This window comes from Trachymyrmex cornetzi, unplaced genomic scaffold, assembly GCF_001594075.2.
Source record: "Trachymyrmex cornetzi isolate Tcor2-1 unplaced genomic scaffold, Tcor1.1 scaffold44, whole genome shotgun sequence".
NCBI classification, from domain to species: Eukaryota; Metazoa; Arthropoda; class Insecta; order Hymenoptera; family Formicidae; genus Trachymyrmex; species Trachymyrmex cornetzi.
In genome coordinates this window covers 54,552-71,388 of record NW_017299179.1, presented here as the reverse complement: position 1 = coordinate 71,388, position 16,837 = coordinate 54,552, and the positions used below count along the sequence as shown (strand labels likewise).

The 16,837-nt window shown below is 33.1% G+C and overlaps 1 protein-coding gene across 1 annotated transcript in view; it reads left to right on the top strand.

The window, feature by feature from the left end:
• LOC108764609 (uncharacterized) overlaps positions 1 to 8,566 on the top strand; it is a 93,735-nt gene extending 85,169 nt beyond the window's left edge. Inside the window, exon 3 of the mRNA XM_018512931.1 lies at positions 6,999 to 8,566. Coding sequence (XP_018368433.1) covers positions 6,999 to 8,417 — 1,419 coding nt within the window. The 3' untranslated portion in view covers positions 8,418 to 8,566. The remainder of the gene's footprint in view (positions 1 to 6,998) is intronic.
• Positions 8,567 to 16,837: the final 8,271 nt, after the last annotated feature.

The following is a 16,837-nucleotide window of genomic DNA, read 5'->3' as shown; positions in this document are numbered from 1 at the left end:
CGTCAGGTTCATATCGCATTTCTTCATTGACGTATTACACGCGATTTACCATAGAACACGATTAGAATATCATAAATAATTTCTATCTTGGCGGTATCTTTACCAAAATAGGATCGGATATTGTGTATATAATTACATATTTATGTTCTTCGGTTATCTTTGATCATTTTGGCTAGGATAAAATTAGACATTTATTTTGTCTTGAAAAAAAGAAGAAATATGTGAATTGTCGTATAAGAGGGATTGAATAAACTAAATTCCGTTTTATAATATAAATAAAATATTAAAAGAATTTGGATAAAATCGTTTGAAGTTACTTGCGAAACAAAATATTAAATCAAGCGACGCGGTAGTGTCGCGACGCCAAGTGCACAAAAATACAAAACGAGCCAAGTACATAAAAATACAAAACGCTTGACCGCTTGACGTGTGATATATGTCCGTGGCGTATATGTCCGTGCCGATTCGCAACGCTATCATCAATTAGCTTTATCTAAAGTTTTGACATCAACAAACCTTAGATCAAAATACTAACTTGTTGTATAAATCGAGATGATCCTTTGTTAGCTAATTGCATTTATTTCGAATTAGTTTTTTATTAAAAGAAATGTAATATTCGATACCTTTTTTATGCGCATGGCGTATATTTTTTTCTTTTTTAAAGAAGTTCCTTTACGGATCATTTTAGATCTTATCTTTATGATGCCAACATTAAATACAAAAAGAAAAAAAACTTTATTTTTGAATATGTAAAATATATTATAATCTGAATTCTCTTAATTACGATAATTGAAATGTTACAAGTAGAGTGATACTATTTGACTGTTAATTAAGGGAAAAACTCATGTAGGTTGAAAAAAATCAAAATTTTTTTTGCATAAATCAATAGTATGTAACATATAGAACAAAATGTCAAAGCTGTAGAACTGAATTCGAAAATTTAAGGCAGCTATACAGCTATTAGTGGCGGCGGCGTGCTGTGCCGAGCGGTACCCTCAGGTATAAATACGGGTCGCCCTTCCTGTCAGTTCCTTAGTAATTCTTCTTCGCTTCTTGGTTCCCCGGTTTTGATTTTCCGATCCCATTTTTGAGGGGTCATAGTACCATGCGTATCAATTTAGCTTTAAGCCTCTTCAGGGAGCAAAGGCTCGCTTATGTTTTTGCATTTGGTAGTAGTATGCATTCTTATTCCTTAGAGTTTGTCAACAGTCGAAGGGACTTATAGTTTAACGGCGAATCCAAACGGCGAACGCGAAAAATCGCGTATTTGGGGGCGCAAGCGAGATCGAAACCGGATCTACAGATCACGAGTCAATCGCACTGAGCGGCGAGCCACTCGGCGCCTCTTCCTTTATAGTTGCTCGAAAAGAGCAACAGGCGGCTTTATTATTATATATTGAGGAAGAAGAAGGATAGATGTACGGACCTGGCATTGCACATTAAAACAGCCATAAGTTTCCCAAAACTATTATTTTTATAGGAATATGAACCAATCAAAGTCCTTTATTTCCCTCCTTTCCATGAAATAAAGAACTCTGGTTGGATTTTCTTATGCCTTATGCGTTACGCTTTATATAAGAGTCTGTGCTCTCGGCTTTAGGCTCTATCAATATTCAAATCATTAATGACTGCGTTCCACAAAACAACAGTTTTGCAACCGTTTTATGGTTGTCTGCTAGATAGAATATAAGGAGAACGCTGTATTTGTGGATGGGAAAAATAACTGCCCTCCAATCGCATTGCATTATAAAATGAAAGCGGGACCTGAAGATTCACTTCGCAACACTATAGGGGGCTGCACACAATGAAAGGAATAGAGAACAGGGATCCTATTCTTGAAAAGTATCGCACACGAAAAACTAGAGAAATGCTACAGTATATGTAACGCATACTACAGTATTTCCCTAGTTTTTCGTATGCGATACTTTTCAAGAATAGAGGCCCAGGGAACAGAGAATAAGAATTTCAACCTACCATAGAAACTGTGCATTCCACAATACATGATTTGTGATAGGTTGAAATTTTCTTATTCTCAAATCCCCGTTCCTTATTCCTTTCATTGTGCGCAGCCCCCTAGTAATACGAAATGGGTCTTCAGGTCCCATTTAACTAAAGTCACATGTCACTCTTCGACCTTCGCTGAATATTTTTCTATGGTATAGACATTGTCATGTTTAGTAATACACATTCTAAGATAGTGAGCACACGTGATGGCACAGCAAAGGAATCTACCACGTAATTGGATACGGCAGCATTATAACAATTTAGGAAATCATCAACTCCAATGCAAGATTTGTTCTCACATTGCATACCACACATTAGAATTAAAAGTACACTTATTTCGTGCTCATAACATATTTCATGATGAAGACACGGATTACAGAAACGGTCCGATATGGCGTTATTTTACAGAAGAAGAAAAATTCACTTCGAAATGTAAAATTTGTGATAAATCTCTTTCAAGTGGGTATTCAGTACGCGGTTTAAAGGATCATCTTAATCATAAGCATCCACAAATAATAAAAGAAATACAAAAAGAATTTGAAGATTCTTGGATATCGGCACATTTTATATTGAACACATCTAATGATAAACTAAAATGCAAGATTTGTTATTACATGTTTAATATATTGCAAAATGATATAGACGATTTAGCGTGCCATTTGGTCAAGCATGGCTTAAATAAAAATACTAAAAAAAGTACTGACGAAAATAACACACAAAAAGATACGAAAAGTTTGAAAAGTTGGATATGGGAACGTTATACTAAATTTCTGAATCGTAGAGCACAATGTAATATTTGCCATAAAAATTATTCTCAGTACAATTTCAAGACACTGGGAGCACATTTATTTTATGCTCATCAAATGTGTCCTGACAAAAAATTAACCAAACGAAATAACGAAAGTGGCGTAATATGGCAATATTACAAAAAAGAAGGAAGATACGCTTCAAAATGTAAAATTTGTAACCATTCCCTTTTATATGGATTTATCATAACCAATTTAAAGAAGCATATGAAACAAAAGCATCCAGAAATACTCGAGAAAATACGAAAGAAATTTAAGCTTTCGTGGGTATCGGAAAATTTCGTATTGAATACATCAAGTGACATAGCACAATGCAAGATTTGTTGTAAGAAGTTTGACATATTTAAAGATAAAATAAGTAATTTAGCGAACCACTTGTTCAAACATGGAATAAATAAAAAAACTAAAAAAAATACTGGAGGAAGTGACATGAATATGGATCATCAATCAGAAGAAAATAACGAGTAACTTTTCATCAGATTGATAGATATATTCGCATTTGAAAAAATATAGAAAATGACGGTAAATATTACAAATGTTTGTTATCCTTTTTTAGCCATCCCTTTATTGCTCTCATATGTAACGAACACATGAGAAATTAAATATTTAGTTTGTAGTGATTTTCTCATAAAGATTATAAAAATTTGACTCTGATATTTAAGATGTATTTTATAAATTTTATCAATATTTCAGTTAAATAATTCCATTTAGTCAATATCAAATAATACAAATTTACTATAATATACTTAATACTTAAATATTTAATAACTGATGGCTGTTCAGGAATTTTATCTATTGGAGTAATTTTACAATCAAGCATTCTTTATTTCCACAGTATTTCATACTAATCTTTCAATTTTTTTAAATATTTAAATAATAAGAATTCCAGTTTTGATATGATTATAAAATAATGTACTTGAATGAGAAATTTAACTTTGTAGTACTAATCACAACTGTATATTCTAACTTTTTAATCTATTGTTTATTTTGTTTGTATTTGCAGATTTATTTTTGAAAAGGATACAGCAGAGATTCCAATAGATTTTGAAAACATTGTATGGAGAAGCATCAGTAGTTTCAACTTATGGTTGTTAACTGGAACTATTGAATGAACTACCACGTTTGATGAATTAAATATCAACTTTCTAATAAGCGTACTGTTTATTAATTGTATTATTAATTATTAATTATGTTAATTAAGTATTATTTACGTCACAAATAATTGAATTTTTTTATATTTTTAATTTTTTATACGTATGATGTAATGTTTATGTTAGGTCTATAAATATCCAAATACTATAATACTCAAATCATTCGAAATAATTATTGTTAAACAATAATTATTTCGAATTACTTGAGTGATTCAAAACATTCGAATTACTTGAATGATTCAAATTATTATATGCAAAATCTACACCTAGTTTGTCTTGGTAAATCTTTCATCGTATTTCTTTCGCTATCGAAAGCTATAATTGATATATATGATGATTCCTGATTTTAGTACAGTCAACAGAATAAATAAGCATATTAATCTTGCACTAAGAAATGTCTTTTAAGTACTGATAACAGTGCCCTATTACCAAACGACATAAAGAATGATCAGCGATACTTCTAAGGCTCTTCGAATAACTGGTTCCATGTGTATACGTGCAAATATGCGCGCGCAACCAATGATCCTTAACTCTGCAATTACACGATAAAGGATTGTACGTAATTCATTATCACAACACGACCCTAATTATTATCGTACTCGATTGCACCTTGTTAACTGCCAGAACCGAACAAAGCACATGCTGCTTACTCTCTCGAATTACATCTTCTCGTGTATGTTGCTGTATATTTAAATACGAATAAAATAACGTAATATTCTTATATATGTATATATTAAATCAAAATTAATACAAGAGGGAATTAATATTAATAACGATTCGTTTCCTCTGAAAGCAATTTGAATCATCTCAAGTGTATTCTGATTAAATTCACTATTAATTTATGTACAAGTCAGACAATATTCTTCACACTAATATTGCAAAAAATAATTGATTGGAAAAGAATAATAAATGTAATATTTTTTATAAAATTTGGCTCCTAAGTTTCAATGATCACTTCTGACCAATTATTCCTCTTCATACAGTAACCGTCACTTATAAGAGACACAGAACATCTAGAGTAGCGTGCAAAAACGCTCTAGAAGACTAGAATAGAACGACGAACCTTAGGGAAATGATCAAGCACTCAGGGTTCTTTAATAAATATACGCGACGTAAATGTATGAATGATTTAAACTCTATTCCGAATAAAGAAAAAGTTGCATTGTTCGTAATTATTAGCAACGAGTTATTCTCACTCGAGAATGCGGTTAATTCGCGAATCATCGACGAAATGTCATCTATCTTCACTCGCAAGTATATCACACGATCTTTATCGAGACAAAAAAACCGATACCGGTGGAATAGCATTAACAATTTATGTCATATAAAAAGTGGCCGTTTAACTGTAATCACAGCAGTAACAAAAAGATACACTTCAACATTACGCGCATTAGTAGAATAATAAATAGGTTTGTGTTATAATTTGTTGCTATTGTATTTAAAAGCATCCCAATAATAACAAATAAACGATTATAAATAATCGCATATATCTGAATATTAAAAATATATTGAAAAAATATTTTTGATTATTATTTAAAGTAATGTTCCGAGATATTTTAAAGAATATTCTCAAGCAACCAAAACTATTCTGTGAATATTATAAGAACATTTGTCTAAGAAAAAATTAATTCCCGAGAAAATTATAACAAAATTATTCTTAAATATTCTTAAACATAATATTGCTGTCCTTTTCTTCATGTATTTCATAAAATGCACTGAGAATCTCCGTTAAATATTTAGAAACACATCATATAGTAACAATAAATTATCCGTTGTACAAGAAGAACAAGCAGCGCAACCGAGTCATAAAGTAGCATGGTAGTTGCATTCTTCTGACACTCTTTGCGACCGCCGTCTCCATTAGTTGTTTTGTTTCTAATGAAATCATTATTTACTACAACTTCGCGATTCGCGGCGCTGTAATTGGCGTCACGCCGGTAAGATTTCTATACGATATTACAAAGTCACTCGATAATTATCGAGAGTTGCATTGAACTCTTTCGGATTGCCTTTCTTACTCGTTTACAGAAAAATACTAGAATCCGAATAATTATTATTTTGATAGTAACAAACCAGATTTTTACGAGACAACTATTTCAACGTATTTATAGAATTTATTTTTGCATTTATAATTATTATATTTCTTCGTGTAAAGTACACTAGAATGTGCCACACGGCATAGGACGAAGCAATTCGAACCACTCGTCTTTCCGTAGTTAAACCGACAAATGTAATTGTCTGTGAAGAATACAGCTGCTTCCGTTCAACTACAAAGTTATAATAAAGTGAACGGCGAGATCACGGCACAATATCTACCCTACACCATCGTTAAGCAGCTGGTCGGTTCCGCATTATCCTTAATGTCCCACTAAGGAAACGGACTAGCGCTTTAACTTGCATTAACCTCATTTTGCGCACGTGTATCGCCCATTATTGCATCCTGCAACGAACGGATAGCGCCAACCGAGAGTACATCGCGCCCTGTACAAACCGAGAATGCATCGCGAGCGCTTAATTGAGCCAGTGACTGGAAAAAGGGCAAGAATTTTATTTCAAAGGAAATACGTTTTCCTTACTCTTGGTTTCACAAGATACTCGACGCTATTACATATAATTAATATATCTATAAACAGAACTGTAAATGCTCTTTTGGACATTTTGTAAAATAAAATTCATATTTTAAATTAATTAATCTCAATTTCCTCCAACAGAAAATTCTCTTACATGCTTTGAAGTATGAACATCAAAACAAACTGAAACGTTTTAATTAAACACATTATCAATTAACAAAATAAAGTGTTATAATATTTAATGTGTTTTAACAATTATCATACAACGCTAAATAAGCAAAGTAATTTTACCAATAAATTTTCTTAAAAATAAATAAAAATAATGATAAAAATAATAAGTTAGGAAAATCCAAATAAATGCAATTGTTTTATGAACTTGCCAATAGCTTGTACTTCATCTATGAGACCCTTTCAACATTATGAAATTACCTATTTTATGAATTTATTAATTGTGTTTTCTGTTTCAGAGTGACCTTACTGCAATGGAATGCCTCTTCAAGGAGGATGTCATATTCGACGGAAAGTACAACACGTATAGCTCGATACGTTGGTCTACAGCGAATAAGACTTTGTACCTCGCTTTGAATCGCTACGGTCAACCGAGAAGAGTACAAGCCAAAGGTCACAACCTGGGCAAGCTGTCACTCTACGCCCGGGTGTTAACACGGGCGGTCGACACACAGAACGATACCAAACACAAGTTACGTCATCACGGCAACAGTCATCGCCAAGTTGACATCTGTCCCCCTATACTATCCCAAGAAAAGGATGGTAGGGACAGGTTCAGATGTCGCAAGCGAAAGAAGAGAAAGAAGCGTAAGCGGCGGTGCAAATCGGGCGAGCAGCCCGGTCCCCAATGCCAAGGTCCGGAGGAATCGATTACGAAATCAGTAACGGACATTGTAGAGGCGTCATCGGAGATCATCAGCGCCAGCAGCAACACGCCGGAATCCAAGAGATCCTGCGAAGGGGCAGCCAGCGAGGAAGCTTGCAGGCGGCAGGCCCTCTCGGTGCCAGCGAAGAAGCGGAAGTCGCGGATAGACGACGGCGGCAGGAACCTCACGCTCGGTAAGAACAAAGCATCAACGTCAAATGCGAAAAAGCCAAACGTCAGCGTCGCCGATAGTCAAAGTAAAAAGCCTGATTTGACGGACGGGAAGAAGAAGAAGAGGAAGAGGACGGGTCTGCAGCAGACGAGCCAGGGGAGCATGGTGGTATCGCCATCCCGGAAGCAGTACGAGCCTGGCACGACATCCTCGTCCCAGGTCTCTTCGTCGCTAATGGCGCTCGCCAGCGAGGAGCAGCGGGTCTCGACAGCCACATTGTCCTCTTCGCCGTCTCCTCCTGGTGCGTCAACCGCTCTCTTCTCCATCATAAGGCCGAGCTCGCTACCGTTTGACCGTAAAAAGCTACCACCGTCTTCAAGGAATCATGTAACAAAGCCGGTGGACTCGCGTAGGATAGGAAAGTTTTTCTCGGATATCGCGAATTTACCGGATCGACCGAGGTCGATACCAGCGATCTCGGCGACGTCGAGGAGCAAAATAGCGTTAACCACCAAAGTTCCTGTAGATACGTGCGCCTATATTACAACCCCTCTGCCTCAATTCTCGCCAGTTCCCCTTTCCTCGTCCTTGCCTTGGCAGGAATCCGATGAGGACTCTTCGACTACGCTATCACACTCCTCGCTCGTCGACGAGGAGTTGTCCTCGACCGTCACAAGCGTCGTCACAGTAGAGTCCAGCACATTGGAAACTTCTGGCGAAGTTATCACGGAAATTACATTTAGGCTAGATGAAAAGAAATGCGAGGACGGTGGTTGCGATAAAGATGACACGGTCCCGCGGTCTACAACGAGATTCCCATTGGAGAGACTGGCGATGTAACTGGATAGCCCGAGGTTGATTTGTGCGTAAACGTCATTGTAAACTTACGTGTACATAGCAATTACTGTAGGTTACGACTTACTCCACATTCATACGACGAGAGGGTGACATGACGTGTATCATACTAAAATTTTGATACTCGCGGTATAGGGGACCGATATGGCTGCAATTTCAGTGAGATTAATTTAGTTATATCAATTTGGAATATACACAAACACTTCGAGAAATTAAATATAATTGGAAAATAAACTGAATTTTTATTTGTCGTATTAAATTTCAGTCCATGAGATTTAAGTATAGGTAATATAAATTTCGATAAGAATAATAAAGATTTAATTAGATATTAAAAAAAATTCTTTCCGTTAACATAATTAAATTTCATGAATATCTAATCTAATTATTATAAAAATTTATTTTTAATAAGCTTTTAATCTACGAGTGAATATTTCTATTTTATCAAGAATAATTAATTGCAATATACGTTTGCAAATATAAAAGCAACATGTAAAAAACAATCTTTAACATACAATTTTATCAAATTACTTGTAATCAATCTAAAGTTTTATTTGAACAATATTATTCAATTATAAAGAAAATATTTCTTTAAACATTTTCCATATAATTATAATAAAAAATTTATATAGCTTATAACAGATAAGAATATATATAAAAATTGAAAATAATGAGAGAGAGAGAGAGAGAGAGAGATAATTAAAAAATCATTAAAAAAATTATCTATAATTTAATTTTGATAATATATTAATAGATATTAAAGATCTCGATATTTATTAACAATTTCACACAACAAAAAACAACATTTTGATGTACGCTTAAGGTTAAAAATCTGTAACGGTAGTAAATTGCGTTCACCGAAATGGTTTCAATATCGATCCCCAAACATTTACGGTGAGAGACGCGGTTCGTGTCGAGACTCGATGGGCATTGGTAAAAGCGAAGAAGCCTTCGGTCGCGTTTGTTTAAGCAAGACAAGAGCGTGTCGACCAATGCGTGTCTCTTATGCTCGTTATCTGAAAGGGGTAATTACCGGTGGCACCGAAATAAGAGAATATCAAACCTGGATAATGAACACGAAATAACTTTAATCTGAAAGTACTTCCTGGCGGCGAAACAGGTCATGCCGTAATTGCGTATCTCCTAGATGGTTCGTAATCTTCATTGGATTTTAGAGCAAGTAGTTTTCGATTCTATTGCAAGATATGGTAAGTCGATAATGTATACAAATGTGCCATTTCTGAACTCTGATAAGTATAATCTTTGTTTATCGACTTTCAAATTGAAATGTTTTCTCAGAAAAAATTTAACTTTAACATGTAACTCTATAAAAGAATTTATGGACGAAACTTCTTTACAGAATTCACTGTATTTTAAGAATGATTTAAATAAATATAGCTAAGCTATTTACTTTGAAAGGAATGCATAAGTATTATACATACGTATATAAAAAATATATATTTTAGATTTAACTTATATTACTTTCATAGTGAATGGCTTAATCAGAACAATAATAATTATTCTCTTATGTAACTAGATCTTTCACATTAACGATATATCTCCAATAGCTTTAACAATTACAAAGTATTTTCAGCATGACAATCTAGGTATGTATCATCATTGTATATTTAGAAATTAATTAATGTGATGGTCTCTCTCTTAATTAACGTTATTATTAGGCACAAGAGCATTAAATAAATCGAGTTATACAAATTGAATTATAGATACAAGGAAAGTAAAGATCTGCATTAAATGACACTAATAGAGACGAATGTAAAAGCAAAGCCTGCGTAGTAATACTTGTACAAGTTAGATAATAGTCCACAGTAAGTAATCCACAGATTATAATATTAAGATGTTTACTTGAAATTAAATATATATTTTATCTAGAGAGAAAGAAAGAAATTGCGAAACAAAATACTTTCTTGACATGAACCGCTCTCACCTCGTCGACGTACTGACATAGAAAACAGCTTGTTTGTATATTACTGCCGAACTTCGTCCTAACTAGTGCGATTAGCACGTAAGTGTAAAAAATTAATGACGATATTTTAGCGAGCGAGGAGCATAAGACAATAAGCGACTTGAAAAAAAGGAACGGTATATAAACGATGAAATCAATTTGCGAGATAGTAATAGATATCAATTTAATTAAGGAGACGAATTGTTGAATAAAAATTAGTTATCTCGCGACAAAATTACGCTTCGAAAATGAAGCAAAGCATTTTCGATTACGCTTAATGCATTACGTAACAAAATAATGTTTTAACTAGCATAAATTATACATATACAAATTGTAGGATATGAAAAAAATATTTCGAGAGTCATCTCAACTACATATGTTTAGATATCGCGAGCTTGAGGAAATTCCTGCAAATGATTAATCAAATTGTGAGTTTGTCTCGCGATCACGCAATCAAATGCTATAAAACGCAATTTCTACGGGCGACGTATGTATAATTTGGAATGCGTAGAGTAAATTTCGTTCGATGTAATCTCAGTATTTATAATGGAGCGAAGTGGAGGGAGAAAGAGAGAATACTGGCTTTCTCATTTTACCAAGGAGATCGATTAATCAGGTCGACACAAATTGCATATGCCGGTCATTCGAGTTCCATCTACTCGATCGTTATTCCTCGCGCTTCCAATTTTATTTCAGGAACTCGTTTCGCGACGGGCTCAACAGTGCCGATGTGAAAATTACAAAGATCTTAATTAGCGTTTCCATTATATTATAATTACAGTTTGTCGTAGTTCAAGTTTCTAGGTTGCATGTAAATATATATCATTATACGAAATATTTAATCAAAATTTTCACAAACAAAAGTAGTCGATAATATTTACCTTTATGTACGAATAAATTTTTATTAGACCCTGTTTTCCGTGGCACTGTACGAGTTTCTTGTAATGAAAGCAATACTTATGATTTTTAATTCTATATTAGCTACAATTTGATTTCATATAAAATCACAATTACAAATTTAAAAAATATAACCCTATAAGAAAGAAACGTTTCTCTAAAACGAAAGCTTGATTGGTAATGAGTTAAATAATGACACTATAAAATAATACGCTACCCATTTCTATTTGCAATTTTTATTGTAGATTAATTGCATATTGTTTGATTACCAAATACCACCTGAATTCATTTCGTGTAATTTAACGTCTCCTTGTTTCTCGAAAAGTTTCAACGATTCTAGATAGGTATATCTGTTGGAAAAAACCTCGCTGCGATTTTTTTCTTTTTTTTTTTTGTAGAATCTATTAATATGTAGCATATTTATTAAAGACTTATTTATTGTAAACAGTTGACTCCGTGTACATAAGTCTACGACCATTAATCATCAATCACGCGCATTGATCATTTGTTCTATGTATGTTGTGCCTGTCCTATAAAGTATATGAATCCGTTGAAGATATTTACTCAGAAAAACATTTCTGTATTTCGAGATGACGATAAAATAAAATATAAAGTATATAAAGCATATAAATTTTACGCAAAGAATTCTTTTTCATATATAAAATATTTTATAACTAAATTCTACACAGCGTAAAAGATCACAGTGTACTTCCACTGAATTAAATGCGAAACCAGTGGATGTCTGCATTTTATCACAGTAATATTGAATATAAAGCAAGTTGTTTCCCATGCACGGCAGAGCTCATTATGTCGTACATTTGATAATAGTTACTAGCAAAGTGAACTACTTCCGCCGGAACTGAAACTGGAACGACATGTAACAATGTTCTTCATTTAAATTCAGCATATCGTATATATACGGAATGTAACAATGCATTGTACTATAGACTATTCTTCTTGTGAAAAATAGACCTGTAGTTTTCTTTGTCTCATTTGCAATAAACATTTTTTATTGTAATTCTCGGCATTATTATGAAAAACATTTCATAATAATGCACGTAGCGAAAGAATCATTTATATTTCTGAGTGTACATCAAGTGTATAAAAATTACTATATTTATAATTGAACATTTTTAAACACTCTGAATTATCAAAGATCGTACTAATATTTTCAACGGATTCTGAATAGTTTCAATAAAGCATGCTCTGATGAATGAGATGAAACGAGTGGTTCGACAGTACTAAGGGTAAAAGACAATTCTTACGAATTAATACTTATGAATTCAACAATGACGAAAAGGCAAGGTTTGTAAAATTTGGAAAAGTGCACGTGGATGCGCGAGTGTGATGCTTGTCAAGACACCTGATGATCAGATTAATTAATGACATGAATAAAAAACGTGTGGTGCTGTTTTATGCAATTCTCAGGATTCTCAGATTAATTTTGAAGGTGAAACAAAGTGATATTGTTCGATTACTATACAAATTTTATCTTTACTCATGTCCCACTATTACGTTTACAGACTTTTCTAATATAAGTAAAACTATAAAAAATTTTTCACCTTTTATCTCATTTATTAAAAAGATCTAAAAAATAATGTAGGTATATAATAAAAAATTTAAAAAGTGGCATGAAATGTTATAACAACGTTGTCTCTTTTTTCAATCCAAATTAAAGTTTTTAAAGGATTATATTACAGGAAAATTAATGCAGTAAGCTATTAATAGCAGGAATGATACGCAGACATGACCGCATCGTCGGCACAATTCTGGATTCAAAGGTTGAAACGGAACCAGTCTCGCACTGCCATGTTTGAGATGTATTTAATTTTTATAGACTGAAACTATTAAGATCATAGACAAATATTTTTAATTATTAAAATGACAAAAGCGAGGGGCCGCACCGATTGAAATTTCATCCGCGGATATTTAATGTAAAGCAAGTATTTTAGACGAGATACGTAAAATATCCGCCCGCAGGACGATTTGATACTCTCTTAACCAAAACTCTGCCGCCATTTTCGATACCATTTTTTGTGATATAATCCTCAAAATCCACGACCCTTTTTCTCTTCTTTCCCATTCCTAAGAAGTACACTTCTTATCGTCGTCTTCGCGAAAAAGGCTCAGAAGGGGGAGAGAAGGGACAGGAGAAAACTGACGAATAAACCGATCGAATTAAATTTTCGATGAACCTCTGATTGATTATCGACAGCTCTCGCCTGTCTTCTCTCTCACTTCTTGGATGCAGAACCCCACCATATCGTCGCCATATAATTTTTAGAAGTAATAAAAGAAATATAAAGAAAAGATATTATTGAATATAACACTGCGTTGTTATTAAATTTCGATATATACCTCATTATGTATTATTATTAGAATTCCTAGATATAAAATAATTTCATATGACATCCTATTATGAATAAATATCATCATCTGTTCTCCCTTATTTTAATCTCGATCGATTTAAATTATACAGCATGAATTATTTAAAGATCTTTTACACTGTATTTTATTTGAGTAAGAAATTCGGAATTGCAATTATTGATTTTACTATGTGGCATGAATTAAATATTTCTAAATGAGCTATACTAATATTACGATTGCTCACAGATCTTCAAAATATAACATTATTGATGACAGAAAAAATGAATAACTTTTTCTTGATTCAAAATATATATCTTACAATTAGTTAAAAGATTATCATGATATTTCAGCGAAATAAAATATTACAGCCGTTTACGGAACGTTCAGGTAAGTGCACTGACTTTATCGACGTCTTTGGGATGTAAATATCTAAGCTTAAAACGCGTAGCATGGTTGTATCGAACGCCGGAAACTATTACGGCCCGCACACACGTGGCTTGCAAGCATGCAGAAATAGAGAATATGGAGCGGCACTCACACCCCTCCCCTTTTTTGTTGTCTGCATCTCCTCCCATTGTTGTCCCGTACTATAATTAATGATCGATGCTACGATAAGGTATAAAAGTCGCTCTGCTGCACGGGAAAAGTATACGTAGATTACGATGCATTGTCCGCTACCCTGTATTTACGCAATCTCCGTGCCCTTCAAATAATTGTCTCGTAATAATTGTATTAGCCGAGCAAAAGTATACTGTTGTTAGAATATTAACTAAATTCTATCGTTGATATCATATGCACGTTTTTCTTAGATTAAACTTAAGCCATCAGCTCTGCGTTCTCCAAGCTTAATTATTGAATTTGATTTATACGTCAAATTCAGTAACATAAGAAAAAAGCATGCATTTTTTCATATTCGAAAATTTATTCCTGCAAAATTATTAATACTTTTATTGAAAATATTATTATGTGCATCTGTCGATACTGTGCTAATAAATATCATAATTAGACATTCACTATGTTCATAAAAAGCGAGATAGTAATTATTTTTATGATTTTATAAAAATATATATTCGCATATTTGTGCAAGCATGCCTCTGCTACTCCTATTATCAATCTCTCTCACGGCATTTAGCCACTTACGGTTATGACCATAATCATAATCTTCGCTATTAACATAACCATAACCCCGACCTTCGGCCCGTGACGCGCGTTTTTCAATTTATAATTAACATTCTTCGATAAATGCCTTCCGCCTTAACTTTTAAGTTTCAACCCACAGGCGAAACTACAAATACGGATCGTAAAACGTGCACCACCCCTAATCATAATTGATTCCACACGCTCGAGTACAGATTTTTGTCTTAGCCGCGTTCATTACTTTTACCTATCTATACAATTTGATATAGTTTCGTGAAACAGAGATCGCGTAATTGAAAACGTTTTAAAAGATAATAGATTAAACAAGTTAAAAGCCAAAAATAAATATATTTTTTTGAATATTGAGAATAATTTAAATATTAAAGATTACATGATAGAAAACTTGGTATCATTTTTATAAGAAAAAATATAATTTGTAAAATATATATGTGTATAAATCACATTTTCTCTTATCATGAAAACGATGACAAGTATATAGAAAGTGAAATAACTTATCATTAATATTTCAACACAATGTGTGTGTGTCTTTATGGGGCTATATTTAATAATTATTCTGGTTAGAATGACTCTTATCTTATACCAATTATTTTAGAATATAAATATAAAATATTTAAATGACTGTGCAATATATAAGTTATAATATATTTAGATGATCCTAGGTTAATCGCTAACTTCATCAACCAATTACTTATAAAATAAGTTAGCACCTGCACACAAATTTTTTCGATCTTCAGTCAAACAGGTTATGATTAAGCGTTTCATACAGTAAAATCGACGCAATTTTGCTCGTTATCATAGATATTTATCATAATCGATTCTACCTTTTAATATCTTGGACAGTCCTGACCGTGAGTTGCATTTATTCTCTTATCAAACCCTAAAGACAGGTTTATAGTGGCATTACAAGTCGTTTCGCGCTATCAAAGTTTATTAGGTGAATATCGATGATACCTTCCTATACTTAGTGTTATCAGCATCATTGCTATTATTACGAATTTTCTGTTCGCGGCCTTTTGCGCTACTATATCGAGTATAATTATTCAAATTAGCGAAGAATGCGTCGATAAAACTTGTGGATACTAAAGGCCTTACAGAAGTGCCAGGATCTAATTTTTAAACACTTCCGAGGATAATTTCTAACATCTTGGGGTGATTTTTATATTTTATACTCAACTTCTCTAATATCTATAAAATCAAAAACAAAAATCTCTCAATATATCATAGATTTGTAATTACACACAAAGTATTAATTTTATTCTAGTAAAACTTCAAATAATTTTTTAAATAAATTTCTAATTGTTAATGCTTATTTTAGTATATCTATTTCTTTAAAATGCACGTAGGTATAGAGGAATATAATTGATGAAGCTCTATTATATTTCAGAATTAAATGTTGCTTCTAAGATATTTTATTTTTTAGCTTATGACAGTCTTCTTCAGAAAATGCGAGATTGCACCTGTGTGCGGCGGCAAGAAATCTAACGCTGGACTTGCCTCCGGTAAACTCGTTGTGCACTCCGATGCACTCTTATCCTGCGTGTGGACGATCGAGGTAGTTGCAGCCTCGGTGCACACACGCTTTGCCAGTTATACCCACCCAACGACGACGGCAGCTGCGGTGAAGTCACTGGATCTTTATTCACTTGATCGAGCAAACTCGCCACACTTCCCGAATATTTTCTTAATCTTTGAGCATTTCTGCCATAAGCGTTAAATATACTTATAGCAAAAAGTACTTTCTTTTTTTAGCGACAATATAAAAGATACATATAACATTTAGACGTTTTCTTTTTACTTAAAATTTTATGATATCAAATTCTATTTTTACATAATATAATAGATATATCTCCTAACCTTTAGAGGACGGGAATCTATTTTTTAAATCTTACAGTTTTTCTTTGAGTAAAATTTGTTCTAATTCATTATTTCATTTATTTCTTGTCTCAAAATATGATATTCTTTCAGCGCCATTATAGTGGCTTTCCCATCCTGTAAAGGTTGAATATTGCATGTTATTATAAAT